This window comes from Mastigoproctus giganteus, chromosome 5 (genome assembly GCF_048544385.1).
Source record: "Mastigoproctus giganteus isolate SK-2022 chromosome 5, ASM4854438v1, whole genome shotgun sequence".
Taxonomy (NCBI): domain Eukaryota; kingdom Metazoa; phylum Arthropoda; class Arachnida; order Uropygi; family Thelyphonidae; genus Mastigoproctus; species Mastigoproctus giganteus.
This window is the reverse complement of record NC_143579.1, coordinates 15627882-15653539: the sequence shown is the minus strand read 5'-3', so window position 1 is coordinate 15653539 and position 25658 is coordinate 15627882. Positions and strand designations below refer to the sequence as shown.

The 25658-nt window shown below is 38.0% G+C and overlaps 1 protein-coding gene across 1 annotated transcript in view; it reads right to left on the bottom strand.

Annotated features, from left to right (window-relative positions):
* Tango6 (transport and golgi organization 6) overlaps positions 1-25658 on the bottom strand; it is a 97606-nt gene that overhangs the window by 15953 nt on the left and 55995 nt on the right. Inside the window, exons 7-8 of the mRNA XM_090373866.1 lie at positions 25457-25579; positions 21312-21818 (exon numbers count right to left, since the gene is read on the bottom strand). Of these exons, the coding sequence (XP_090229992.1) occupies positions 21312-21818; positions 25457-25579 (630 nt within the window). The remainder of the gene's footprint in view (positions 1-21311; positions 21819-25456; positions 25580-25658) is intronic.

Sequence of the window (25658 nt, the reverse complement as noted above, 5' to 3'; positions counted from 1 at the left end):
CTTAGTACCGTGCATGGGTTGAAGGAGAAGTATGGGGGGGGGGGGAATGCTGGAAACTTTGCTCTAGAGACTAAACATGGGTTTCGCCACTTCAAGCCTCCAATAAGCAAAGTGGTGGTATTTCACCGGTTGATGAAAGTCATCTACCACCTGCACAGAGCTTTAAGCAGTTGATCTTTGTACCTGAGGCTCCCTCCTGGAGGCAGTTCTGATTGATTTGGAAGAGTGCCTAGCAAATACTCCTCACACTTGTTCCACATTTTCGGCACTTGTGCTAGAATATGGATATCCATACCCTTTTTTGTGATTGACATTTCCCATTTCCACAAACATTCGATACTGCTCATGAATGTTGATACGAGATGGTGATTGCTATCCATATTTTGTTTGAAAATTTCTTTGAGTGTGAACATCAGATTTCATCTCAATGAACCATGCAGTGATTCAATGAACCATACCACACATTGAGTCTTCTGTTTGGGAGTTGCCATTTTCAATTGCACCACTCTCACATGACACAACTGCCACATATATGGTAAAAAACTTTATTTTCTTTTTTTAATGAAATTGACCAGTTCTGTTTATGAAGTTATTCAGGTCTGTTTATCATTAAGCAAGTCTTTTACTCTGTTATTTAGTGGTGGAAGAGAATCACATGATTAATTCTAACAAACATAGTCATAATGTTAGAAACTATACAAGAATGAAGATAATAAAGTAAAGTAACACTTATTTTCAATTTCATGTAACAAATCTGCAATACTCTTTAACCCACCATCATTCACGTCCAAATATACTCATATGGCATACGCCAGACACTATTTTTTTTTACAATATAAAAATTTATTTTTAGCATTTGTTATTGAAATTATGAGCTAAAGGGATTAACAATCTACAATTCAGTGGTGTCGGTAGAACATATACACCATTTCACCCACATACTATCACTGAGAAGTCATCCTTGTCATAACCACACCACCGTGGCCACAGTCACACTACCTTATATCAATATGAACGGTGGCCACTAGCCACAATTAACATTCTATTACGAAACAAAAATAAATGAGAGAAACCATTAATAACAATAATAAAGGAAATTTTATGGTATTCCTTAGAGAATTTACAACGTCACCCATCCCATGAATTGAAATACAGACACATCAAAAGGACTGATTTATACTATCTTGGTCAGTTGGCTGGTTCAGGTTTTAGTGCTGCTTTAGCAACAAATGCTATGATGTGCCTGTACTATCACTGTTGATACATTAATTATAAAAATATTTGGGAGTAATGTTTTGTAAATGACCTAAGGATGGTGAAAGAGATCACAGTATTAGCCATATAGTGCAAGGAAGCCATAGCTTTTTGCAGAACAATCCAAATAATAATAATAATACATCACCATCCAAGACAAGGTAATCAACACCAGGAACTATAGGAAACACAAAACACCAGGAACTATAGGAAACACAAAACACCAAGAATTATCTAACACATCGTCACAGGATGATCACCAGACATGAACACGCTAAGCATTAGCATTAGTAGAGGCATACGATGCAAGAAAGCAAGCTTATGCAGCATCAGCCAAAAAAAAAAAAAAAAAAAAAATCCTCCCATTTCACCCCTCCATTCGTTCCAAATGCCTGTCCAGCTCAGCCTTAAATTTATTTAGGCTATTAGCTTCCACAACAAAAGATGGAATCCTGTTCCATCAATCAACTACTTGCTGGCTAAAGGCAAATTTCCACACATCTTTTCTACAACTAATCTTTCCTCAATTTGAAACTGTACCCCTTCAGGTTCTTAGTCTGAGCAAGAGGAAGAATCCCATCAGCATTCAGCTTGCTCAAATCATTCAAGACCTTATACACCTCAATCAGATCACCTCGCAGGTGTGTACTCTCCAGCGAGTTCATCTGATTGAGGTGTATAAGGCCTTGAATGGGTTGAGCAAGCTGAATGCTGATGGGATTCTTCCTCTTGCTCAGACTAAGAACCTGAAGGGGCACAGTTTCAAACTGAGGAAAGATTAGTTGTAGAATAGATGTGTGGAAAAATTTCCCTTTAGCCAGCGAGTAGTTGATTGGTGGAACAGGCTTCCATCTTTTGTTGTGGAAGCTAATAGCCTAAATAAATTTAAGGCTGAGCTGGACAGGCATTTGGAACAAATGGAGGGGTGAAATGGGTTTTTTTTTTTTGGCTGATGCTGCATAAACTTGCTTTCTTGCATCGTGCCTCTAAGCATTAGTAGAGGCATTTCTTGCCTCTACTAATGCTTAGTGTCTTGTTCAGGTCTGGGTGGTCATCCTGCAACAATGTGCTAAGGATAGTACATCAGAAGCTTGTACAAGTATGAATCTGATTGTACTAGAGATCCCAGCTCACAAACTACACTAGGACCATGCCATAATAATGGACAAGACTATCCTGCACAATAAACCAAACATAATCCTGAATGACAAGAAAGAAATGCCTACCTACATTGATCAACAAAGAGGTGCCTAACCTAGCAACCTCCATAAAACAGGAAAAGATTGGTAATAACTTATACCTAAGACAGGAAATCAAAGAAATGTGTCGTATGGAACAAGTAATAACCATTCCAATCAACCATGGGCATGGTGCCAAAGAGCCACCATAAGAACTAGCTGTAATAGACCTCCAGAGAACACTTAATGGAACTCCAAAAAGCCACAATCCTGAATACCTGTAGGATATTAAGAGAGTTCCTCAACCAACAGTAATAACAATAATAATAACAGTTACCAGACACAAACAACCACTCCATGCACTTGGTACCAGTACCTGTCACGGAGCGAAAAATATCCCACAAAGGAGAAGGGGTTTTTTTTTTAATAATAATTCCTTGAGTCTTTGATTCAAGAAATCACCTACCTGAAGGCTAAGGACAAAAATACCTCAAATCCTGTGAAGTACAGATCAATCACCTGTCTCTCAACAATGTACATGATCTTGACCAGCTGCATAGCTAAGAAATCAGACCACTTGGAGAGCAAGAACATCATGGCCGAGCAGCAGAAGGTATGCGAGTAGAGGATGCAAGAGGCAATTGACCACTGACACTGCAGTTATGGAGAAAATCTACAAGTAGCACCACAACCTGTACTCAGCCTACATCGACTACTGCAAGGCCTTCGACAACGTGCCCAGTGGTGAGCTATAGTGGGCTCGCATGGGCTTGCGAGAGCCCATTGTTATTTTTTTTTGAAAATTTGCGAGCCCATTGTTGAAATTTATTTTACAAATGAAATCCTGAATGCAATTATTGAGTATCCAGAACCGAAACTACGGTGGGGCGAGCGGGGACCCATTCCGAGCATTTTAATGGCGCAATCGATCAGCTATGTATTTTAAAATTGCTTCATTTTTGATTTAATTACAGTCAGACCTCTATGTTTAATGAACTTCTTTATAGCGAATTTTTTCTGATTCCCCTTGGTAATTACATTTAAAATAGTTTCCGTTGAACAAAGAAAATTTCCATGTAACGAATGGATTAGGAGAGACAACTGTGTATGCATGTTCTCACCTCTGGCCTTTAAGCAATTTAGGTAATTAGAAAGTGCGAATTAAGGGTGAAAGGGATTACCGTTTCACAATGTTAGTGGTGTCCATAAAACCTATGCAGTCACATACCAAGAAGTCGCGCTAGTCAATATGCTTTCCATAGCCAGTCAGAGGATTAAGAAGATTCTTGACACGGATTATAGTCTCTGGTCAACCTGTGTTGTGGTTCCCCTTTACTCTGACAACGGGCATATGTTTTTCAGAGAAGTGAGTGATCCACTCCTTATAGTAAATTTATCCTGTCTGTGTTTACATGGTCACAGTAGCAGAATATCCGTGTGATTTAGACATTTTGCACAGTATTCAAAGAACTAGTGAGAGAGTAACGTAGAGGATGGAGGGGAGGAATTGAGGCAACTGAGATATTATATAAACTTTACGAAGATAAAATGTTGGCAGATTTTGAAACTTTGTCAAGCCTTTCACTGTGTAGAAAATGTTCTAAAATATAATGGCACATACAGGCAATAATTAAAAAAAAAACTGTATTACCAATTCCAAAAAACTAGTGCGAATTAAGGATGATTGCTAAAGAACTTGATGTGGAAACTATAAAGATCGATCATGTATTCGGGCCATGATGGGCAGCTTTTAACTTGTGGACGGCAATTGTGGGTTGGAGGAATTATCCTGCTTTGCGCAAACATTTTGAATCAGAAGTTATATATTCCGGATTATTAAATTGACTTTTAAATTTGGAATTTCTTAACCATTTAGCACTAATGGTCGACATCCTGCAAGAGCTCTCTTACCTTTCAGAAGCTTTACAGAATCACAATGGTAAAAGCATACAAATTAATTATTCGAACTATAAATGCTATTGCTAATTTGAAAAATTCTGAAGGAAATTATTTGTAAAATAATAAGAGGAGTTTCCCTCAATATAGTACGTAGAACACTTCCAGTGTTCTACATACTATATTGAGGTAAACTCCTCTTATTATTTTACAAATATTAATATCAATGTAGAATGTATTGAGTATTACAGCTCTGATTCATACTATCTGAAGGAAATTATGAAGCTAAAATTGAGAGCATGTTGAAGTGGAAAGAATTTGAAGGAATCAAAATTGAAAGTAAAAAAATTACATCATGACAAGTTATTAAATGCATTGTTTTATCCTTAAAGGATAACTTATTAATGGAACAAGGTGATTTTAAATTAAATAAAGAAAATAACAATACCATTGAAAAAAAATTTTAAACATATGCTACCCAAAATTGTGAATTTGAAAGAACTTTCGTCTCAGTGGCAAGACAGTGAAAACTGAATAAGAAATTTAAGTTTTCTGAAAAAATATGAAATAAATATTAATGATTTTAGAGATTTTGTTGAAGACAAGTTTATCTTTAAAATTGAGTGAAATTACCTTTTCAATTAAGAAAGCCAGAAATATCTTTGAAACCATTGCCATTAGCAGTGCTGAAGCTGAGCGAGCTTTCGGCGTAATGAATACTATTGAGTGAATGAATGAATAATGTTGACAATTAAACACGTTGCAGATTATGATGACCATATATCTAAATGGAAAACCATTGCTTCAATTTGATCCAGATCATTATGTCAAATCATTCATCTGAAATCATCACTCAGCTATTGAGCAAAGCAGAAGATCGACAACAAATATTAATAAAGAAGTAAATTGTATATGGCAATTTTTAGAATACATTTTTCTTGAATATTTGTGAAATAATTTTTTTTCATGTGATCTGTGATTTTTTTGTGTACTTTTTCTAGAAAGTTTGTTTTTTATGTAATATTTGTTTTTATATTGTGGAATGCTTTGTGATAGTTTTTATGTTATTTGTGATATGGGAAATATTTCATGTTATTTTTTATTCTCAATATTAAAATTTTATCATGAAAAAAACATATCCATTATATTTCCCTAGTTGTTAAAAAAAAGTTGAATAAAAAAGTTGCGCATATGCAGAGCATGTGCGGTAGATGGTTTATGCGAAACGTCATTCGCGTTTCTTTTAGGCATTTTGATTTGTATATATTGATTACGAAATAAAAAGAGCTTTTTTATTGTAAATATTTTATTGATCATTCACAGATTTTCATAATTTCTAGAAGACAAGATAAAATGGATTTATGATAACTAAAGTAAAAAATGTATACTTGCAAGTGCAACGTATCTAAATATCTCTGGAAAATGGCACTGATTGATGTACCGATCTTGGAGTAGTTGAAGTGACATACGCAACTGTTAGAGGCACCTAACAAAAAATGTAACGAAAATGCGAGAGGAAAAAAGAAATTGTTGAAATCATACTTACTGCAGTAGTAACTTCAGGAAGCATGATTGTGACATCATACTATTAAAAAATTCTAAAAAGTTAGAACTCCAGACACTGTCGTATCCAATTATCATCATAAGGCGAGGCATGATGACCAGGTTTTTAAGGTTTTTTTTTTAGATAGACCTAGGAGCATTTTACACATTCACTTATACGCATGGTTAAGGGGGTAATAAGCTGCATCTATCCCCTCCCCTAAATTCGTCCGACTTGAGATATCATACCAGTCACGAAAAATGCATCACGCACTATAATCACAGTACTAGTAGTGCGAGAGTGGGAAGCGCCTCTAGTAGAGGCCGAGGATGACGTCACTTCTGTGACCAATCAAATTTACTCGGTAGAAAATCGGAAAAACTGCGAGCTCATTGTTAAAATATTCACCGCTCACCACTGACTGTGCCCCATAGCTGGTTGACAGGGAGACTGAAGATCTACAGTTAACCCAACAGTGACACATTTCCTAGAAGCAACCATGGCAAAATGGAGAACAATCATTAAGGTTGAGAACATCATAACCAGACCAATACTATCAGAAGAGGAATCTTCCAGGGAGATGCCCTGAGCTTACTATGGTTCTGTCTAGCACTCAACCCACTGTCCACTATGCTCAATAACACCAAGTATGGATATGCCCTAAAAAAAGAAGGTTATGTTATTTGTTTGTTATTTGGTTTTTAGGAGCATTATCAACTAAGGGCATATTGCTCAGGGGGATATGCGGTGGTCATTCCCTGACCTTTCCGCATCCTCCATATTTAGTGGTCACGGGCTCGAACCCCGGTCTAATCAAGAAGCGTGTGCTACGCACTGCTGCTCCTGCCCACCTGGCTACGGAGGCGCCTAAAAAAAAAAAAGGAAGGAATAACCTCTCTCACCTGACATATATTGGATGACAGCAAACCCTATGCTGCAACTGAGAATCAACTCCAACAGCTACTCCAGATGGAATGTGGCCTAGACAAATGCAAGATCCATGAATTGCATTAAGAACATCCAGTCGAACAAAACTCTGAGCAGAAGACCAGGGAAGAGATTGAAGCCATGACAGAGGGGGAGATATACACATATCTGGGGATGATGCAGGCCAACCAGTTAGAATACAAGGAGAGCAAAGCCCACCTCACTGAGAAACACCATCAGAGACTGAGAAGCCTGGTAGAAACAAGGCTGAATAGCAAGAACATGGTCATAGCCATAAACACTTATGCAGTCCTAGTACTCCAGCTCAGTCGGCCCAATCTATGATCCTTCAGGATCATAGATGGGACCGACTGAGCTAGAGGATATTATGAGATCAACCAGGATAATGACCACCAAGAGGTGCCAACATCACCTGAAATCAGCCATTGCAAGACTTACCATAGCCCTAAAGAAGGAGAAAGTTGATTGACAAACCTCATTGGACAATTACTTCAAGGAAAACACAGCACCACTATACCAAGGCATAAGAAAGACAAATGGCACATAATACTCACCCTCAACAAAAGGAGACCCCTCAGACAGAAGAAACAAAGATAGAAAGATGGGTGAAGAAGTCACTACAGGGCAGACACTACATTTTTTTTTTTTTTTTTTTGTTAGTTGTTGCCGCATCAGCTTCTGTTGCCATATTGCACCTCCCAAGGTTTTTGCATTTTCTTATCTGATCCAAGCCTGAGGCAGGATTTGAACCCATGACCTTTGGGTTGCCAGGCAGGCACTTTACCCACCCAGCTAGCCCGATCGGCAGAGACTACAATGACCTCCATCAAGACTACATTGAAAAGATGGGTTTCAATGCTTGGCTCATGAATGGATAGCTTTTCGTCACAACTGGAGGATCCACGCTCACCATTCAAGATCAGCTGATCAACATCAGGAACTACAAGAAATACATTGCCAAAGACCCTAGAGTAACAGATAACATGTCACCATCGCCAGAAACAATCCAGCACATCACCACAGGATGCAGTGTGATCACCCAGATAGAGTACACTTAGAGACACAAACAAGTAGCCAGGATAATACATCAGAAGCTAGAGCAAAATACCAGCTGATCAAAGAAAGTTTACCATATTACAAATATGAGCCTCGGGCTGTACTAGAGACCTCCTCATGGACTATACTGGGACCATGCCATCACAACAGACAAGACGATCCTGCACAACAGACCAAACATAAGCATTACTGACAAGAAAGGAATGGCTACCTATCTGATCAACATAGTAGTGCCCAAAACCAGCAACCTCCAGAAAACATACGAGGAAAAGATCAGGAAGTACTCAGACCTAGGACATGAAGTCAAAGATATGTGGCATATGGAACAAGTAATTACCTTCCATAAGAATCTAGCAACAACAGACCTTCCAGAGAACACTTACATGGAACTCCAAAAAGCCACAATCCTGAACACCTGAATGATAGCAAGAAAGTTCCTTTACCAACAGTAACAATAATAATAACAGTAACCTGACACAACCAACTACCCCATGCACTTAATATGTACCCACCACAGAATGGAAAAATCCCATAAAAAGGAGAACAGGAAAAGGTTTTTATAATAATAATAATCAACAGTAATAATAAATAATTCAAAAATAATGAAAGAATAAATATATAAAAAAAGTAAACTAATTATGTGCTTCCCTCTTCATGTAATTACTCTCCAGCTGACCTTTCATCATCTTCAAACTGTTTGCCTCAACTACTCGCAGAGCTAACTTGCTACAGTAATCAAATCACTAGGTGAAAGAAAACTTACATAATTTCAACCCCATAATTTCAACTAATAGCGCTAGCTCTAAAATAATTTATAACGATGAAAAATTCACCTTCATTCATTTTACTGTAACCTCTGAGAGCCTTATAGAGCTCAATCAGATTCCTTCTAAAGTTTTTGGTTTCCAAGTAGAGCCCACAGAATCAGTCATTCATTCCTCAAATGGTTGCTCTTGTGTAGATCTTACCAAATAGGTTTCCAATTTTCGGACATTTTCAAGAAGCTCAATGTCATTTTTTAGATGAAGTCTCCAAACTTCAAGAGAGTATTCCAAGTGCAGTCTTACAACTGCCTTATACAGTGAGACAGGCTTTCTTGGCTGTCTATTTACACTTCTCAGAACTTCATATCTTCAAAGCCAGCCACAGTCTTTTGTACGACCATCCAAAAAATAATGATGAATAAATAATAATAATAAAAGATAGCAAAAGTCACTTCATTGGACCTGCCTTTCCCAATGACGAAGAGATGGCTGAGGCAGAGAGTTGTGCCATCTGGTGTCTCTCACATAACTTCCACCCACCACAGGATGCAAAAGGAAAAGCAAAAATAGTTCCACCTCCATAGTTGGATGAAGATGAAAAGTAGAAATATTGAGCATACTGCACTGCACTGAGTGTGGCGCGAAGCTAAATTTACCTGGATTCATGATCAGGTAGAAAAGTCGAAGAAAGTCTCCTGTCGACACCGGGAACGAGTGGCGCTATCTCCATATAGCTACCACAACTGAAGGGCAAGAACATCCGGCCCAAGCATCTTGAAGTGCTTCCTGCGCAACTGGGCTAATGACTACCCCAGGAAGGAAGAAGATGCCAACGCATGAAGTGAGCATTGAAATGAATGCATTCATCACAAGCATTAGTAGAGGCATATGAAGCAAGAAAGTAAGTTAATACAGAAGCAGCCAAAAAAATAAAATAAAATAAAATAAGCCTTCCCATTTCACCCATCCATTCCCTCCAAATGTTAGTCTAGTTTTGCACTGAATTTATTTAAGCTGTCAACTTCTACAACGACAGATGGAAGTTTGTTCCAGCAATCAACCACTAGCTCGCTAAAGGCAATTTTTCACACATCTATTCTACAACTGTCTTTCCTCAATTTGAATTTATGTCCCCTCAGGTGATTAATCTGGGCAAGAGGAAGAATCCCATCACCATTGAACTTGCTCAAACCATTCAGATCACCTCGCAGGTGCCTAGTCTCCGGACACTGCAATATGCAAAACTTAAGCCTTTCTTCACAAGAGCAACCCTCTGTTCCATTCACTAATCTTGTTGCCCTTTTCTATACTCATTCCAGCAGTTCTATATCCATTGCCTTATACAAGGGAATAATCACCTCCTTATCCCTGCTAGAAAAATTCCTGTATATCACTGAAAAGACACCATGAGCTACTCTTGCAGACCATCTGCCCAGGAAACTTTGTATCTGGATGTACAATTCCCCCAGGTCCTTTTCATTCTCTACCACCGTGAGTGTAATACCACATGGCTGATACGTTACTCTGTGTTTACTGCTACCCATGTGCAGTACTTGACATTTGTCAATGTTAAACTTCAGTTGCCACTCTCAGCCCATCTGCTCAACTTTTCTAGATCCTGTTGCAGCAGTATACTGTCATTAACAACTCTGCCAGCCTTCGTATCATCTGAATCATTATCATCATCATTAATATCATTAATAAATACAGAAAACAACAATGGACCCAACATTGAACCCTGGAGAACTCCACTAATAACATTAGTCCATGAAGAGGAAAGACAGATGTAGGATAGACGTGAGGAAATTTGCCTTTAGCCAGCGGGTGGTTGGTTGCTGGAATAAACTTCCATCCCTTGTCGTGGAAGTTGATAGCCTAAATAAGTTTAAGGCTCAGCTGGACAGGTATTTCGAATGAATAGAGGGTTGAAGTGGAAGTGGTTATTTTTTATTTATTTATTTATTTTTATTATTTTTATTTTTTTATTATTATTTTTTTTTGTGGCTGATGCTACATAAACTTGCTTTCTTGCATCAAATGCCTCTACTAATGCTAATGCTAAGAGCAGTGTCCATTAATTACCACTCTCTGTCTTCTCCCACTCAGCCATCCCTTTATCCATAGCAGCAATTTGCTGCCAATGCCACACTGCTCCAATTTGTACAGCAGTCTTCCATGTGCAACGATATCAAAAGCTTTCCTAAGATCCAAGTATCTCATGTCAAAATTATTCTTTACATCCAGTTCCTTTGTGACCACATCATAGTATCCGTTCAAACTGGTCAGACAAGACTTCCTCTTAACAAACCCATGCTGAGTCCAACTATAACTGAAGTCTTCTCTAGATGATCCTGCAGTGCTTCTTTAACCAGTGCCTCCATTAATTTCTCCGAAACAGGAAACAGAAGTTAAACTAACAGGTCTGTAATTACTTGTGTCTTCTGATCCTTCTTTGTGAATTGAGGTCACATTTGCACATTTCCAGTACATGGGTACCAGCCCCTCGAGTCCAAGGAAGCTCTCATAATTATGGCTAAGAGTTTGCTCACTTCCTTTGCTCCTTTTAATACAACTGGATAGATCTCATCCTCACTAGTTGCCTTTCTTATGTTTATCTTCAACAATTTCTGCTTCACTTTGTGCTCTCACTGATTACAGAATCGTTTATCTCGCTGGCAGAGATTAATACACCTCTGGCATTCTCTTCCCTGAATAACTCCTGATGTGTAAATGTAGATGCAAAATACTCATTCAGTTTGTTAGCTACCTGAGCAGGATCATCAACAGTTGAACCACAGATATCAAGTGGATCAAACTGATTCATCCCTTTCCTTCTAGAGTTTACATAAGTCATACTGTTTTCCTTTGCATCCTTTGCCAAAGATTTCTCATAATCTGACTTTGCAGGCCTAACCTCCTTTGTGACTTGGTTACAGACCAGCTTATATCTATCATAGGCTTCTGTGTCACCTGTTAATTTATATGTATCCCATGCCTTTTTCTTCTCTGTCACATGTCTCATTAGTTCATCTGACATTCATTTAGGCCTAAGCCCTGAACAAGATTTCTTAGTTGGTATGAAAAGCCTAGTGGCTTCCAAGGTTAATTCTTTGAATGCTTCCCATTTTGAATTTGTTGCTGGTAACATCATCAGTTGGTCTCACCGTATAGAATTTAAAAACTGTGTCAGACCACCATAGTCACCTTTAAGAAAGCAAAAACCATTCCCTTTACCCCTGATGGTAATTACCTCTTTGAGTAAATCCCACTTCAGCGCACTGTGATCACTGCCACTTAGTAGTTCCTTTATCTGCAGATTCTTAATGCATGAAGAATCACTACTGATATTAAGATCAAGAGTATTACTACCTCTATTTGTCTCCTGAACATGCTGCTGAAGAAAACAATCATCCAATAAATTCACAAAAGGCCTGCTAGTGTGTGAGTGACCAACCCACAAGATCCGGTCTCCCCCATTATAAGACAATCTGAATTACTGGCCCACTCTATTTCTCTGTACAATTGTTCATTATACTCACGAGTCATTAGGCTTATAACACACTCCTATTGTCAATTTTGCTTTCCCAGTAACATCATCAGTTGGTCTCACCGTATAGAATTTAAAAACTGTGTCAGACCACCATAGTCACCTTTAAGAAAGCAAAAACCATTCCCTTTACCCCTGATGGTAATTACCTCTTTGAGTAAATCCCACTTCAGCGCACTGTGATCACTGCCACTTAGTAGTTCCTTTATCTGCAGATTCTTAATGCATGAAGAATCACTACTGATATTAAGATCAAGAGTATTACTACCTCTATTTGTCTCCTGAACATGCTGCTGAAGAAAACAATCATCCAATAAATTCACAAAAGGCCTGCTAGTGTGTGAGTGACCAACCCACAAGATCCGGTCTCCCCCATTATAAGACAATCTGAATTACTGGCCCACTCTATTTCTCTGTACAATTGTTCATTATACTCACGAGTCATTAGGCTTATAACACACTCCTATTGTCAATTTTGCTTTCCCAGTGCTTCCGTCACACCAAACTAACTGAATACTGCACTGTCCATCCATGTTAACTGGCTGCACTTCTTTAGATTTTATGTGTTTCTTAACTAATGGCATAACCCTTCCTATCCTGTCTATCCTTTCTATACACATTGTACTCTCCAAATTCCAATTCTGCATTCCTTATATCTGTGTGACACCATGTCTCTGATGTCCCAACGATAGCTGCCGCTGTTTTGGAAAACACATCAAATTCATCAAATTTGGACAACACCTCTACAATGTCATCAACTTTTGCGACTGGCAAACATACCCTAGTATGTACTGCCTATCCTTTTTGCACAATATATTCCCCATTTCCCTGACAATGGAGCCGTCAACAACAACTAGCTCCTGTGTGAACGGTGCATTCTGCCTTAGGGATTGCCACTGTGTTCTTAAGCAAGTGCTCAAGTACAAGCTCTGGTGGTGATGTGGGCATCTGAGAGCTTGATGGGCCCTCAATTTAAATCCTTCAAGGGCATCTACCCTGTTCTTCAAGCTTTCATAAAGGTCCATAACAATGCTGAGCTGGTGCCTGAATTCCTCACACTCCTTACATCGAGCACACATACAAAGACATTCCCCTTAGCAATATCATGTCCTGTTCCTGGTAGCTCCACAAACATCAAACAAGCAGTACATTTTAAAAGGTGATTGTTCTCTGAATCACATTTCTGTGATTCAGAGGATAACCACCCCCTCAGTTCTTCCCTGAGTCACAGCACTCCCATTTGTCAGGTCCTAGGACTGGGTCACATGTGACACCATTGCTAATCAGGGCTCCCATAGCATTGACTAATAATCCCAGGGACTCACATCTAGTGAGTATGGGCTTGACACACCCAGGGTCCTGAGCTGGATATCATCATTCTTCTCGTTCTTGGTGATTCCTCTCTCTTGCTCTCTCTCAGGGTTACTCGGAAATTTCTTTTGGCTGGTGCAGCATAAACCTCAAGCTTCCTTGCACTATATGGCTAATAATAATAATAATAAAGAGACGCAGAAAACTAATGAAATCAATTAAAAGAGGGAACACAGTTAAAACCATAAACACCTATGCAGCTCCAGTACTAACATACACATTCGGGGTCATAGATTGGACTAACACCGAGCTAGAAGATATCACACGAAAGACAAGGACAATGACGACCAAAAGTCCAACACCACCTGAAATCAGCAGTGGAGATACTAACAATACCTCGGAAACAGGGCGGAAGGGGCTTGATAGAGCAACAGAAAACAGCGATAGTTAACCTGAAGGATTACTTCGAGAACAACACAGCACCACTCCACCAGGCCATAAGGAAGATAGATAAGTAGTATACCCTACTCAACCTAAGCGAGGAATCCCCTCCTGCCCAGACGATACAAGAAACGAAGTTAGAAAGATGGGCAAAGAAGACACTCCACGGCAGACACTACAATGACCTCCATCAAGATCACATCGATAACATTGCTTCCAGTGCATGACGCTCTTCCCCGAGACTGAAGGATTCATGCTGGCCATCCAAGACCAGGTAATCAACATCAGAAACTATAGAAAGTACATCGCAAAGTAGCCCGGAATTTCAGATGACACATGTCGATGATGCCACCTGGCCTCAGAAACGATCCAACACATCACCGCGGGGTGCAAGGTGATCACCCAGACTGAGTACACTCATAGACACGACCAGGTAGCCAGGATAATACATCAGAAGCTAGTGAGGAAATACCAGCCAGTTAACCGAAGAAAGTGTACCATACTACAAGTACGAACCCCAGGCAGCACTAGCGACCCAAACCCACAAGCTGTACTGGGACCGTGCCATAATAATGGATAAGACCATCCCGCACAACATACCGGACATAACCCTTGTGGACAAGATGGAAAATGCTACCTACTTGATTGACATAGCGGTGCCTAACACTAGAAATGTCCAGAAAACCCATGAAGAAAAAATTAGGAAGTACAAGAACCTGAGACATGAAATCAAGGAGATGTGGCATATGCAAGAAGTATCAACCATCCCTATCATCATGTCAACCACTGGTATGGTACCAAAGACTCTACATAGCAGCCCAGCAGCAATAGGTCTCCCAGAGAACACCAACAAGGAACTCCAGAAAGTTGCAATCCTGAACACCTGTAGGATAATCTGAGATTTCCTCAACCAACAGTAACACCAGACATTACAGCCACCCTGTGTACTTGGTAGCAGTACCCGTCATGGAGTGGAATCCCCCAATCATGGAGAAATAATATAAGAGCAATAAAAATAATAATAATCAATAACAAATGACAATGGTCTTTGTTTTTAGGACTGCACAGATTATTTTGTGGTGTGAGATAGTGGTTTGCAAGTGTTTTCAGGCAACCCAGGTAAGCTTTTGTACACTGTGTTTAACAGCATGGCTCACTTACCTGGCTTATCCTTCAGCCTAAGTTTGTAAATTATACCCAGTTTTCTAGATGTTTAGATTTTTATACTGAAGCCCTGAAGGGCTAAAGAAAAAAGAAAGTGGCTTTGAAATATCAGCTTCATCTCACCCACCTTTTTAAACTAAATTGTCTCGCTTATCGTTAAAATTTGTACATAATGGTTGAAATTTAAAATTTTGGAATTTGTTGCTAAAAGAACACTTACTTTTGTGCTAAGCTGTAAATCAGAACAAATCTTGAAATTTTGTAAAAAAATTATTCGCATACATAAACTAACATCAACACAAAAAACAAATAAAGCTGTGCCAAGTCTGTAAACAAATGGCAAGCATTACTGCAAAGCATTCAATTAGTGTACCAATATTGAGTAGTTGTTATTTTCATGTGCCTTTATGTTTATGGCATTCATTGGTTGACTGCTTAAGACCGATGAGCCAAAACATTATGACCACCTACCTAATATGATGTTGGTCCTCCATGTGCAGCTAAAACAGCTCATATCCGATGAGGCATGGACACTACAAGATTTCTAAATGTGTCTTGTGGTATCTGTTACCAATACGTAACCGGCAGATCCTTAACTCCTGTAAGGTCCATGGATGTGACGCCGTAGATCAGAGTTGCTGTTCCAACACAAACCACAGATGCTCGATGGGATTGATGTCTGGGGAATTTGGAGGCCAGGGCAATACCTGGAAGTCTTCCTCATGTTCAGCAAACCAGTCTCGAACAATCCAGGCGGTGTGGTGTGGCGCATTATCCTGCTGAAAGGCAGAACTGCCAGAGGGGAAAACTATTGCCATGAAATGGTGTACCTGGTTGACGTTTAGGTAGGTGGTAGACATTAGAATGCCCGGCACATGGATGACTGGACCCAGGGTATCCCAGCAGATTGTCCAAAGCATGACACCACTGCCACTGGCTTGTTTTCATCCCACAGTGCATCCAGGTGCCATCACTTCCCCAGGTAAACAACGCATACATACCCGGCCGTCCACATGGTGCAACAGGAAATGTGATTCATCAGACCAGATGACATTCTTCCAATCTCTCAAGGTCCAGTTTCGATGCTCACATGCCCATTGTAGGCACTGTCGCCTGTGAATTGTGGTTAGCATGGGCACTCGGAACGGCCTGCGGCTACGCAGCCCCATTTTCAGCAGGGTTCGATGTACTGTGTGTTGTGACACATTTCTCTGGTCACCAGCATTTCAATTACCAGCGAGTTGCATCACAGTTGCCATATACCAACCGGGAGAGCTTTCGCTCACCTCGAGCATCGATGAGCCGTGGTCGTCCAACACCTTGCCGGCGGTTCGTGGGTTCCCTCCTCGTACCACTTTCGGTAGGTACTAACCATGGCTGACCGTGCCGCTTCGGATATATTCTGACCCAGTCGTCTGGCCATTGTCAAACTCGCTTAAGTCTGCTGCCTTTCCCATCTGAGGAACAAGAGTAACACTGATTAACAGAGCTCAGTATCAGGTGTTTTTTTATACCATGTCCCGACCTGCGAATGAGCTGTAGTTCACTTTCAGTTGCTTCGATATGCATAACGACTCACTGGTCAATGTTTTGGCTCATTGGTGTATGTGTTGAGGCAGTGAATTTGTTAAACTGTAAACCATTCACAATAAACATTCCTATATTAGCACATGCAGGGTGTGTGTGTGTGTGTGTGTGTGTGTGCGTGTGTGTGTGCGTGTGTGTGTGTGCGTGTGTGTGTGTGCGTGCGCGCACGCTGGTATGCTCACTTATTATATGAATAATTTTTGTCAAAATTATACTGAAAATTATCAGGAAATTGATTGACAAATATTGAATGATTATAAAAAGTGAAAGAAGTGGCTGCTTAACATTGTTTCTTTAAGAAGGAAAGGTTTTTTGGAGGAAAATAATATGCATTTTCAGATTATTGCAATATGTAGATCTGAAGACAAAAAACAAAGGGGAGAAAGGACATTCTCCAGTTTTACCATTTTATATAAAGTATGTAAAAATGAAAAATAAATTTATATAAAAATATTTTATTTTCGGGCAACCCAAAAGTAATGGATACATTTAAAACAAAATGAAAATAGAAATGAAAATAAAACTGAATATTAAAATCTAAAAATAACATGAAAAGCTATTATACTGCACTCAAAAATTAATTTACAGCACTCAAAAATTAATCTACAATATCAATAAGACTTCTAATATAAATAAAGGAATAACAGGAGCTTTTATTTTAATGTTAATTTATATGTTTTACTACATATTAATTTTTAAAGTGTAGTGATACATAAATATTTTGAAAGACAGCCTTTGGGTTATGTTCAGATTTTAATATCCAATTAATTTTATTTCAATTCTGTATCTGTTTGATTTTCATATTTATTTTAAATATATATTAATTATGACACATTCAAAAAAATGGTGACCCATCCGAGCCTGATGAGAGTATTCAAAAGTATTCTGATGAGAGCCTGATGAGAGTATTCCGAGCCTGATGAGAGTATTCAAAAGGCAATTTCAAGCGTGATGGCAGTTTTGCTACTGGAACTGTTCAGTGGGAAGAATTTGTAATTTTCTTCCATAATATTCCAAAAATCAAATTTTCACACTGAAACTCATCTTTATTTTATTTACTTATTACAATGAAGCCCGGATAATTTGAAACTGATCAATCAAAATAGTAGTTATTTTGAATGATTGTTTTGCCCTTAAAGCACCTATTTTATACATACAAAAAAAAATATTAATTCAAAGTAGTTTAGTCCTATATTGTTGGATATTTCAAATTTAGTGAGGTACAGTGAGTTATTCACATCAGGAATTTATCAGCCCACTTATAATAAAACAATTCTTAATTTTCTGCTAAAGACAAGATTAAGAACATTCACTGCCGACCGGGCTAGCCGGGTGGGTAAAGTGCCTGCCTGGCAACCCAAAGGTCATGGGTTCGAATTCCACCTCGGGCTTGGATCAAAGTACTGCAAAAACCTTGGGAGGTGTACTATGGCCACAGAAGCCGATGCGCCAACAACTACCAAAAAAAAGAAAAAAAAGAAAAGAACATTCACTGATCATAATCAGACTTATATTTCGCATTCATAACAAGAAACAAGCTTCTGAAGAATTTTACTCTATCAATAGTTCATCCTTTCTGATTTCAACAAACTCATTGACAACCAACTCCTCATCTCTTCTCAGCACTATCAAGAACAGAATGAAAATTATACAGTAGTTAATATAAACACTTATTTTAATACACAATTATATGAGTAAACATATCACACAAGACTAATTTGTCTGCATCCTGAATATGTGTAAAAAAAAATCATAAAATGTCTTATGTAGTGTGGTAGGTGTACATCACAGGGCCTCCCACATGGAGTAGATCTGACAGCACTGGAGATAATCTACCCAAGAATGTCCCCCCCCGCCTTTCTCATACTATGAGAAGATGGTCTGACCATTATAGGATTGTCTGTACTGATTGACTAATAGCAACTTCCACTGTCACATAGTGACAGTGGAAGTTGCTATTAGGGCAATGCTGGAGTCTGGCACACTCGCCAGACTCCAGCATTGCCCATTCCCCACCAGAGCATCAATCCCAAAACTTTGCCTGATGGTAGCAGAGCCCTGATGGAGGGGGGGGGGAAATCAATGCTTTCATTGTTCTTAACAGCCCCCCCATGGAGAGTGGGTTGCCCTCTAATTTCCAATTTTCTGGTGGACACCTTTTAGCATTAGCAAAGGCACATGATGCAAGAAAGCAAGCTTATATAGCATCAGCCAAAAAAAAAAAAAAAAAAACACCCCTTCTCATTTCACCTATCCACTCACACCAAATGTTTGTCTAGTTCTACCTTGACTCTATTAAGCTATCAACTTCTACAACGACAGATAGAAGTTTGTACCAGCAATCAACCACCTGCTGGCTAAAGCCAAACTTCCACACATCTATCCTGCAACTGTCTCTCCTCAATTTGAATTTATGCCCTCTCAGGTGATTATTCTGAGCAAGAGGAAGAATCCCATCAACATTGAGCATGCACAAACCATTCAAGGCTTTATACACCAAAATCAGATCACCTCGCAGGTGTCTAGTCTCCAGACACTGTAATTTGGGAAACTTAAGCCTTTCTTCATAAGAGCAACCCTTTGTTCCATTCACTAATCTTGTTGCCCTTCTCTGTTCTCTTTCCAACAGCTCTACATCCATCTTAAAATGAGGCCTCCAGACCTGTATATACAGTACTCAAGGTGTGGCCTGACCATTGCCTTATACAAGGGGATAATCTCCTCCTTATCCCTGCTAGAAAAATTCCAGAATATCATTGACAAGGTGCCATGAGCTACTCTTGCAGACCGTCTGCACTGCTCAAAAAACTTCATATCTGCCTGCACAATTACCTCCAGGTCCTTTTCATTCTCTACCACTGTCAGTGTAGTAGTTGATACGTTACTCTGAGGTTACTGCTTCCCATATGCAGTACTTTACATTTGTCAATATTAAAGTTCAGTTGCCACCTCTCAGCCCATCTGCTCAACTTTTCTAGATCCTGTTGCAGCAGCGTACTGTCATTAGTGTCATTAACAACCCTGCCGACCTTCGTATCATCTGTGGTTAGGATTGTCTGGTATTCCGGTAGGTAAATGAACAATTTCTGTGAGGTCATTAGTAATTGAAAAAGCCTCAGCATCTCGTCCACCTGGATCCATGCGACTAGAAAACAGAAGCCAGCTGAAGTTGTGAACATTAAAATCATCAAGGAAAATTACCTCACAGTTAGGAAAGTTTAAATAGAGAAAGTGAAGTAAGTCAAAGAGTGTGTGTGTGTGTGTGTGTGCGCACGCGCGTGCGTGCGTGCTGTTTGGTTTTTAGGAGCATTAGCAACTAAGGCCATATTGCTCCGAGAATATGCGGTGGTCATTCCCTGACCTTTCCGCATCCTCCGTATTTGGTGGTAAGTCAAAGAATTCCAAGTAATTAGAGGAGCTGGGAGAATGACAGAGGCAACAGATGAATTTGACAGAATGGGATAGGAAGATTTTAAGCCAGAGAAGAACAAAAAAAAAGAAGAGATTCCAAATTACTAAGTCACAGGGAATATCATAGCTTCAAAGGTGGTACTCATGCATAATGTAAGCACAAGCATCAATTGAAGTGAAAGGAATCGTACAGTGAATAATTAGGACAACTGAGATGAACAGTGGTTGAATCAATGAATAATTGGAATTCTATCAGAAAAAAGTATGGGCTTGCCAGACTGTAAGTGGAAATGGACATCACTGCGATTGGATCTGAGCCTATGTTTGGGAGGTTTAGGTCTTTTTGCAGATAAGATCTTAAGATCCTATCTGCAAAATTAATCTTGAGATCCTCTCTAAACATTTATCTATAATCATGGTGTACAAAAATAAAGAGAGCAATTCAAAACAGACAAATTATGCCCAGCTAAAAACCACATGCTCATAATGTGGCCAATTCAAAGCTTCATACAATGGATTATCATAAGTAAAAAGTTATCTTCGTGGTGTCTATTTCCACAAGAGGGAAAGGAATGTATACAAAATCTGCCCACACACACTGTTAATGTCTCTTGGTATGTGCCACCAAAACATGTACTATCTGTACACAAAACCATTTGTCCTACTACACATCACCTACACTATGCTGCTTTGGCATCTATGATGAATTAAACATTTTCTATAGAAAGATCTGCGGTTTGGACCCAAGGTGACTGCGAACTAAAATAAATAACTTTGTATAATAAAAAAGTGCATATTTGACTTAACAAAAGCATTCTATAATAAAATTAAAACTGGCAGGTAAATGATTTTAATGAAGCCAACAAGAAAATATTTATATAAACTGTGGAAGATTAACTGGCATGATAAAACTGAATATAGAAGTCAATTAATCTTCCACTGTTTATATAAGGATTCATATAATAAATCCTGAAAAAAATACATTATGCTTGGACCTTCGAAAAAAAAGTCATGACTGCTAAAATTGACATCCCTCACTGAACCTCCCCTTTTTCATCAACTATGAAACTATAAAATAATATAAAATAATAGTTTATTATTATTATTACACAGTTTCAATTTTTGAAAACAATTATTATATTTCTGATAAATATCAACTTATATCAAACAAAATTTTAAAAGAAGGGAGTTATTAGAGAAGATTTATATACCTGGAAGACTATGAGGACTGCATCTTTATTCTGAAGAGTCTCTAAATCACAAGATTCTACAAGTTGTTTTAGTTTGATAAGTGCATGTCCTTGGACTGCAACTGAAGAATCTTTCAGGTCCTCTAGTGCTTCATGGTAATGTGATGCTATATTCTTGATATCATCTTTAAAACCAGCAGTATTCTGAACATGCTCTGAATGTGCACTTTTCTTATAAGCACCGTTAATACTTCCTATGGTACTTTTGTTACTCGAGTGAGATGTGCTTTCATACAGTGCTTTATCCTCTTGTTTTTGTTCTTTATTTGGAGATACATCTTGATTATGTTTAATTATCTCACTTTTCTGTTTTATTTTCTGAATATCTATATCAAAGGCACCATGAGTAGAAATGGCAATTCTTATATTTTCAGATAAGATTCGAATTTCATCAGAGGGATATAACAAAGCCAAACACTGAAGACCAGGTAGAATAACTTTTACCTGATTCCAATCAGAGGAGGACAGCTGAAATTGATAAATAAATATATATAAATAAATAAATGACGTTCTAACAAAATAGCAAAGAGAAATCTGTTTACTTAATAGGACAATATAAAAAGAAGTTAGTTATGAACTTAAACTTAGGGTTTTATGTCTTGAATCTATATAATAGATTGAATCAAAATAGAGTAAATTGAACCCGCTGGTTCAATTTACTCAAGAAGTGTTCTGTTCACATTTACAGTATTCGTGTTTCAAGTTCTTTATTTTTGTTAGAACTAAAAATTCTGACAATGCAGTTATCATAATCCTCTGTACTTATAATCTCTGTTTCATAAGTTGAACCAAAATGAAGAGAATGAAGTGTATATCTGAAAAACAATACAGTGAAGTGTATATCTCCAATAGTCACACCACTGTATTTATTGCAGAAATTTTTATTTCTTTTTTTAAAAAGGAAATCGAATAGAAGTTTTTCAAATTAACAGCTGAATTCAGAATGCACAAAGACAAGAAGAGCTATCTGTACAGGTGGTCCTTCAGCCAACAGACAATGTAGACAGCTGTGAATAACCTGTTGTGCAAGACATCGTATACTGTGCATTGTTGCACATAATTATTCTAGTAAAATGTGCAACAAAATATGCCACAAGAAATGTAGCAATTTGTTATAAAGTAATAATAATAACAACACTTTTTAGCAATATGGATCATGTTTTCATTTGCAAATGTTCTTTATCTTTTCTTTTTCCAGAAATTATAGATGTTAGGATTCTAACATCTATTAATTTCCAAAAAAATTCCTGTATTTTGGAACAACTAGAGTAGACGTTGATTTACATTATCTTTGATTCTAAAAGTTAATATACAAAGTAAACTAAAAGTGGAACTTTTAGAATCGTTGATAATGGAAATACATTTGCTATTCTTTTAACTTCAGTAAGCAACATTTTTTACTACAAATACTGAGATTGATGTTGCCCATTTTATTTGTTAAAGTTGTATAGTTTCTGAGTGATAACTATACATTTCATATCATTAGTATTTATAGCTTCAACACTTACTGATTTTACAATGGCAGATCAGTGCTGAAGATCAAGCAGTGCACAATACATAGTGCTTATAGTATATTTATGATTAAAACAAGACTAAACTTCATAAAAATAGTATGCAATATTCAAAGACAGGAAATACAGAGCATAATGCACACAAATGGACATTCAGTTGTCACCAAAGCAGGTAGATACTATTATGTTAATTAAAATCAGTATGGTATTATACCAATTAGGAATAAAATTTGAAAATTATAAAAAATATAGGAAAAGCAGGACATGGACACACTGAGTAGAGTAGAGTTCAAATGCAACTTGATTCAGTGTTCACAAGTTCTGAAGTTTAAAACTTCTGAAAGTTTTATTGTGCCTGTAACATTTCAGCACTTCAACATATGCTCCCATATTTTCAGTTAAAATTCCAATTCAAAATTGCATATTCATAATTGTCATCTGCAACATATGTATGATGGCAGTAAGACTAGTCTTCATTTTTGCTGACAGTTTGTCCAAATTCCTTGTTCAGATGGTCGGTTATGGTTAATGACATACACTGTGCTGCCACTTTATTAGGTACACCCCTGCTGTGCACACAAATGGTTTGTCCCACAACGCTGCAAGTCACATGACCACAGTTGTGGATATAAATGCAGAAGAACAACCTTTCTAGTATCAGTTAAGTGTAGCAAGAATAGGGAAAAGGAGTGATCTAACGGACTTCGAAAGTGGCATGGTAGAAGGTGCAAGACGTGCTGGACAAAGCATCTCTGAAATGGCAGTTCTCCTGAACTTTTCATGCCCCACAGTTTCAAGGGTGTATCAAGAATGGTGCAACGAAAAGAAAGCATCCTCTCAACAGCACTCCCATGGAAGAAAATCGCTTGTTGATGAGAGAGGTCAGAGGAAAATGGCTAGAATTGTGCAAACAAACAGACGGATCACGATGTCGTACATCACATCAGAATACAACCTTGGTGCACAGAACAAAATATCCCAACGGACAACTAGTCACTTTGTCATGAATGGGCTACAACAGCCGACAGCCACATCGCATACCTTTGTTATCAATGAAGAACAAGAGAGCTCGCCTCCTGTGGGCACAGCAACACCAGCGTTCCTGGTGCATCATGTTGATGGAAGGCTCAGAATTTGGCGAAAACAACATGAATCCATGGACCCGTCATGTCTGCCGACTACTGTGCAAGGTGGTGAGGGCAGTGTTATGGTGTGGGGAATGTTTTCTTGGAACATGATGGGTCCATTGATACCCACAGATTAATGTCTGAATGCCACATCGTACCTAAACATCATTGCTGTCCAAGTGCATCCATTCATGTTGACAGTTTATCCTCAGTCAGATGGTTACTTCCAGCAGGATAATGTGCTGGTGCACAAAGCCCGAATCACTATGAAATGGTTCCAGGAACATGACAATGACTTTTCTTAGCTGCAGTGACCTGCTAAGTCCATGGATCTCAATCCTATTGAACATCTTTGTGATGAGCTGGAAAGGGCTGTTCGCTTCAGGCCTACACCTCTGTTGAATCGCAAGGAACTGCATGACACACTCATGTCTGCATGGTACTCCATTTCTGCACAATGTTTTCAACATCTTGTTCAATCCATGCCTAGACGAATTCAGGCTGTTTTGATGGCTAAAGGAGACTCAATACACTACTAGGTAGGTGTACCTAATAAAGTAGCAGCACAGTGTAGGTGCTAATATGCTAGTAAGCTGTAGAAGGTTCCCTAGGGGGAAAAAATCATTAACTTTGAACTAAAAAAAACATCTGACTCCTTGGAATAGATGATTCATATTCAATGCCTACATGGAAGATTTCAGTCAATGGGCTAAAATATTTTCACCATTAGAACTCCATGTGATAATATTACTTTCATGTTTTAAAAAAATTGAGGACAAAAGAATGTCTATTAATTTTACAATGTCTTCTATGTTTAAAGAAATTATAGTCTGAAAAGAATATTTGATTGGAGTTTATGCACATAAATTCCTATAAGATTAGGATATAACTGTTTCATGAAAACTAGCATTTGTATATAATTATTTTATGTCAAAGGATGAAAAAAATTCACAATTTAGAATCCTTAATCACTGGTCTGAAGTTAATCTATATTTAGGTAAAAATATGGACCAAATAAAAAAAAAAAAAAAAAGATGGCTGATTGAAATTATCTGTCCAGAGATCTGACCTTCATAATATTAGTATTATGAAAGTCAGGTGGAGTCTCTGGATGGAGTTCTCTTTTAAGAGAGAGAGAGAGAGAGAGAGAGAGAGAGAGAGAGAGAGAGAGAGAGAGAGATTTCAATAGATTCATGCTAAAAAAAAGGGCGATTTCTTTTAAGAATTTTATATATGCTGTTGTCAGAAATAATAAAATTATGTTTATATTTATAATTGTTGGCATTCATAACTAAAGTCATGTACTTTCAAGTCATCCTATTCTTATATTCTTCTACAGCATACTACATCTCTGATATATTTTTACATAATAAATATTTATATTTTTAAAAGTGTTGACAAAAAAAATTACTAATAAAGGTAGGCTTTTACATTAGAATGTTTCTTCAGAAACATTCAAATTACTTACTTCATCTTTCTGAGTTAACATAAGTGCTAATGCAGACAAACATAAGAATAATGTTTGTGTTCCTATTACTTCTAAATGACAATGACCCTCTTTACATAACTGTGCTGCATGGTCAATTATAATCTGCAAAACAATTATATATAATTTATAAAATATTAAAATTCTAATGGGGTTAAAACAAATAAATATAATATTTCATATT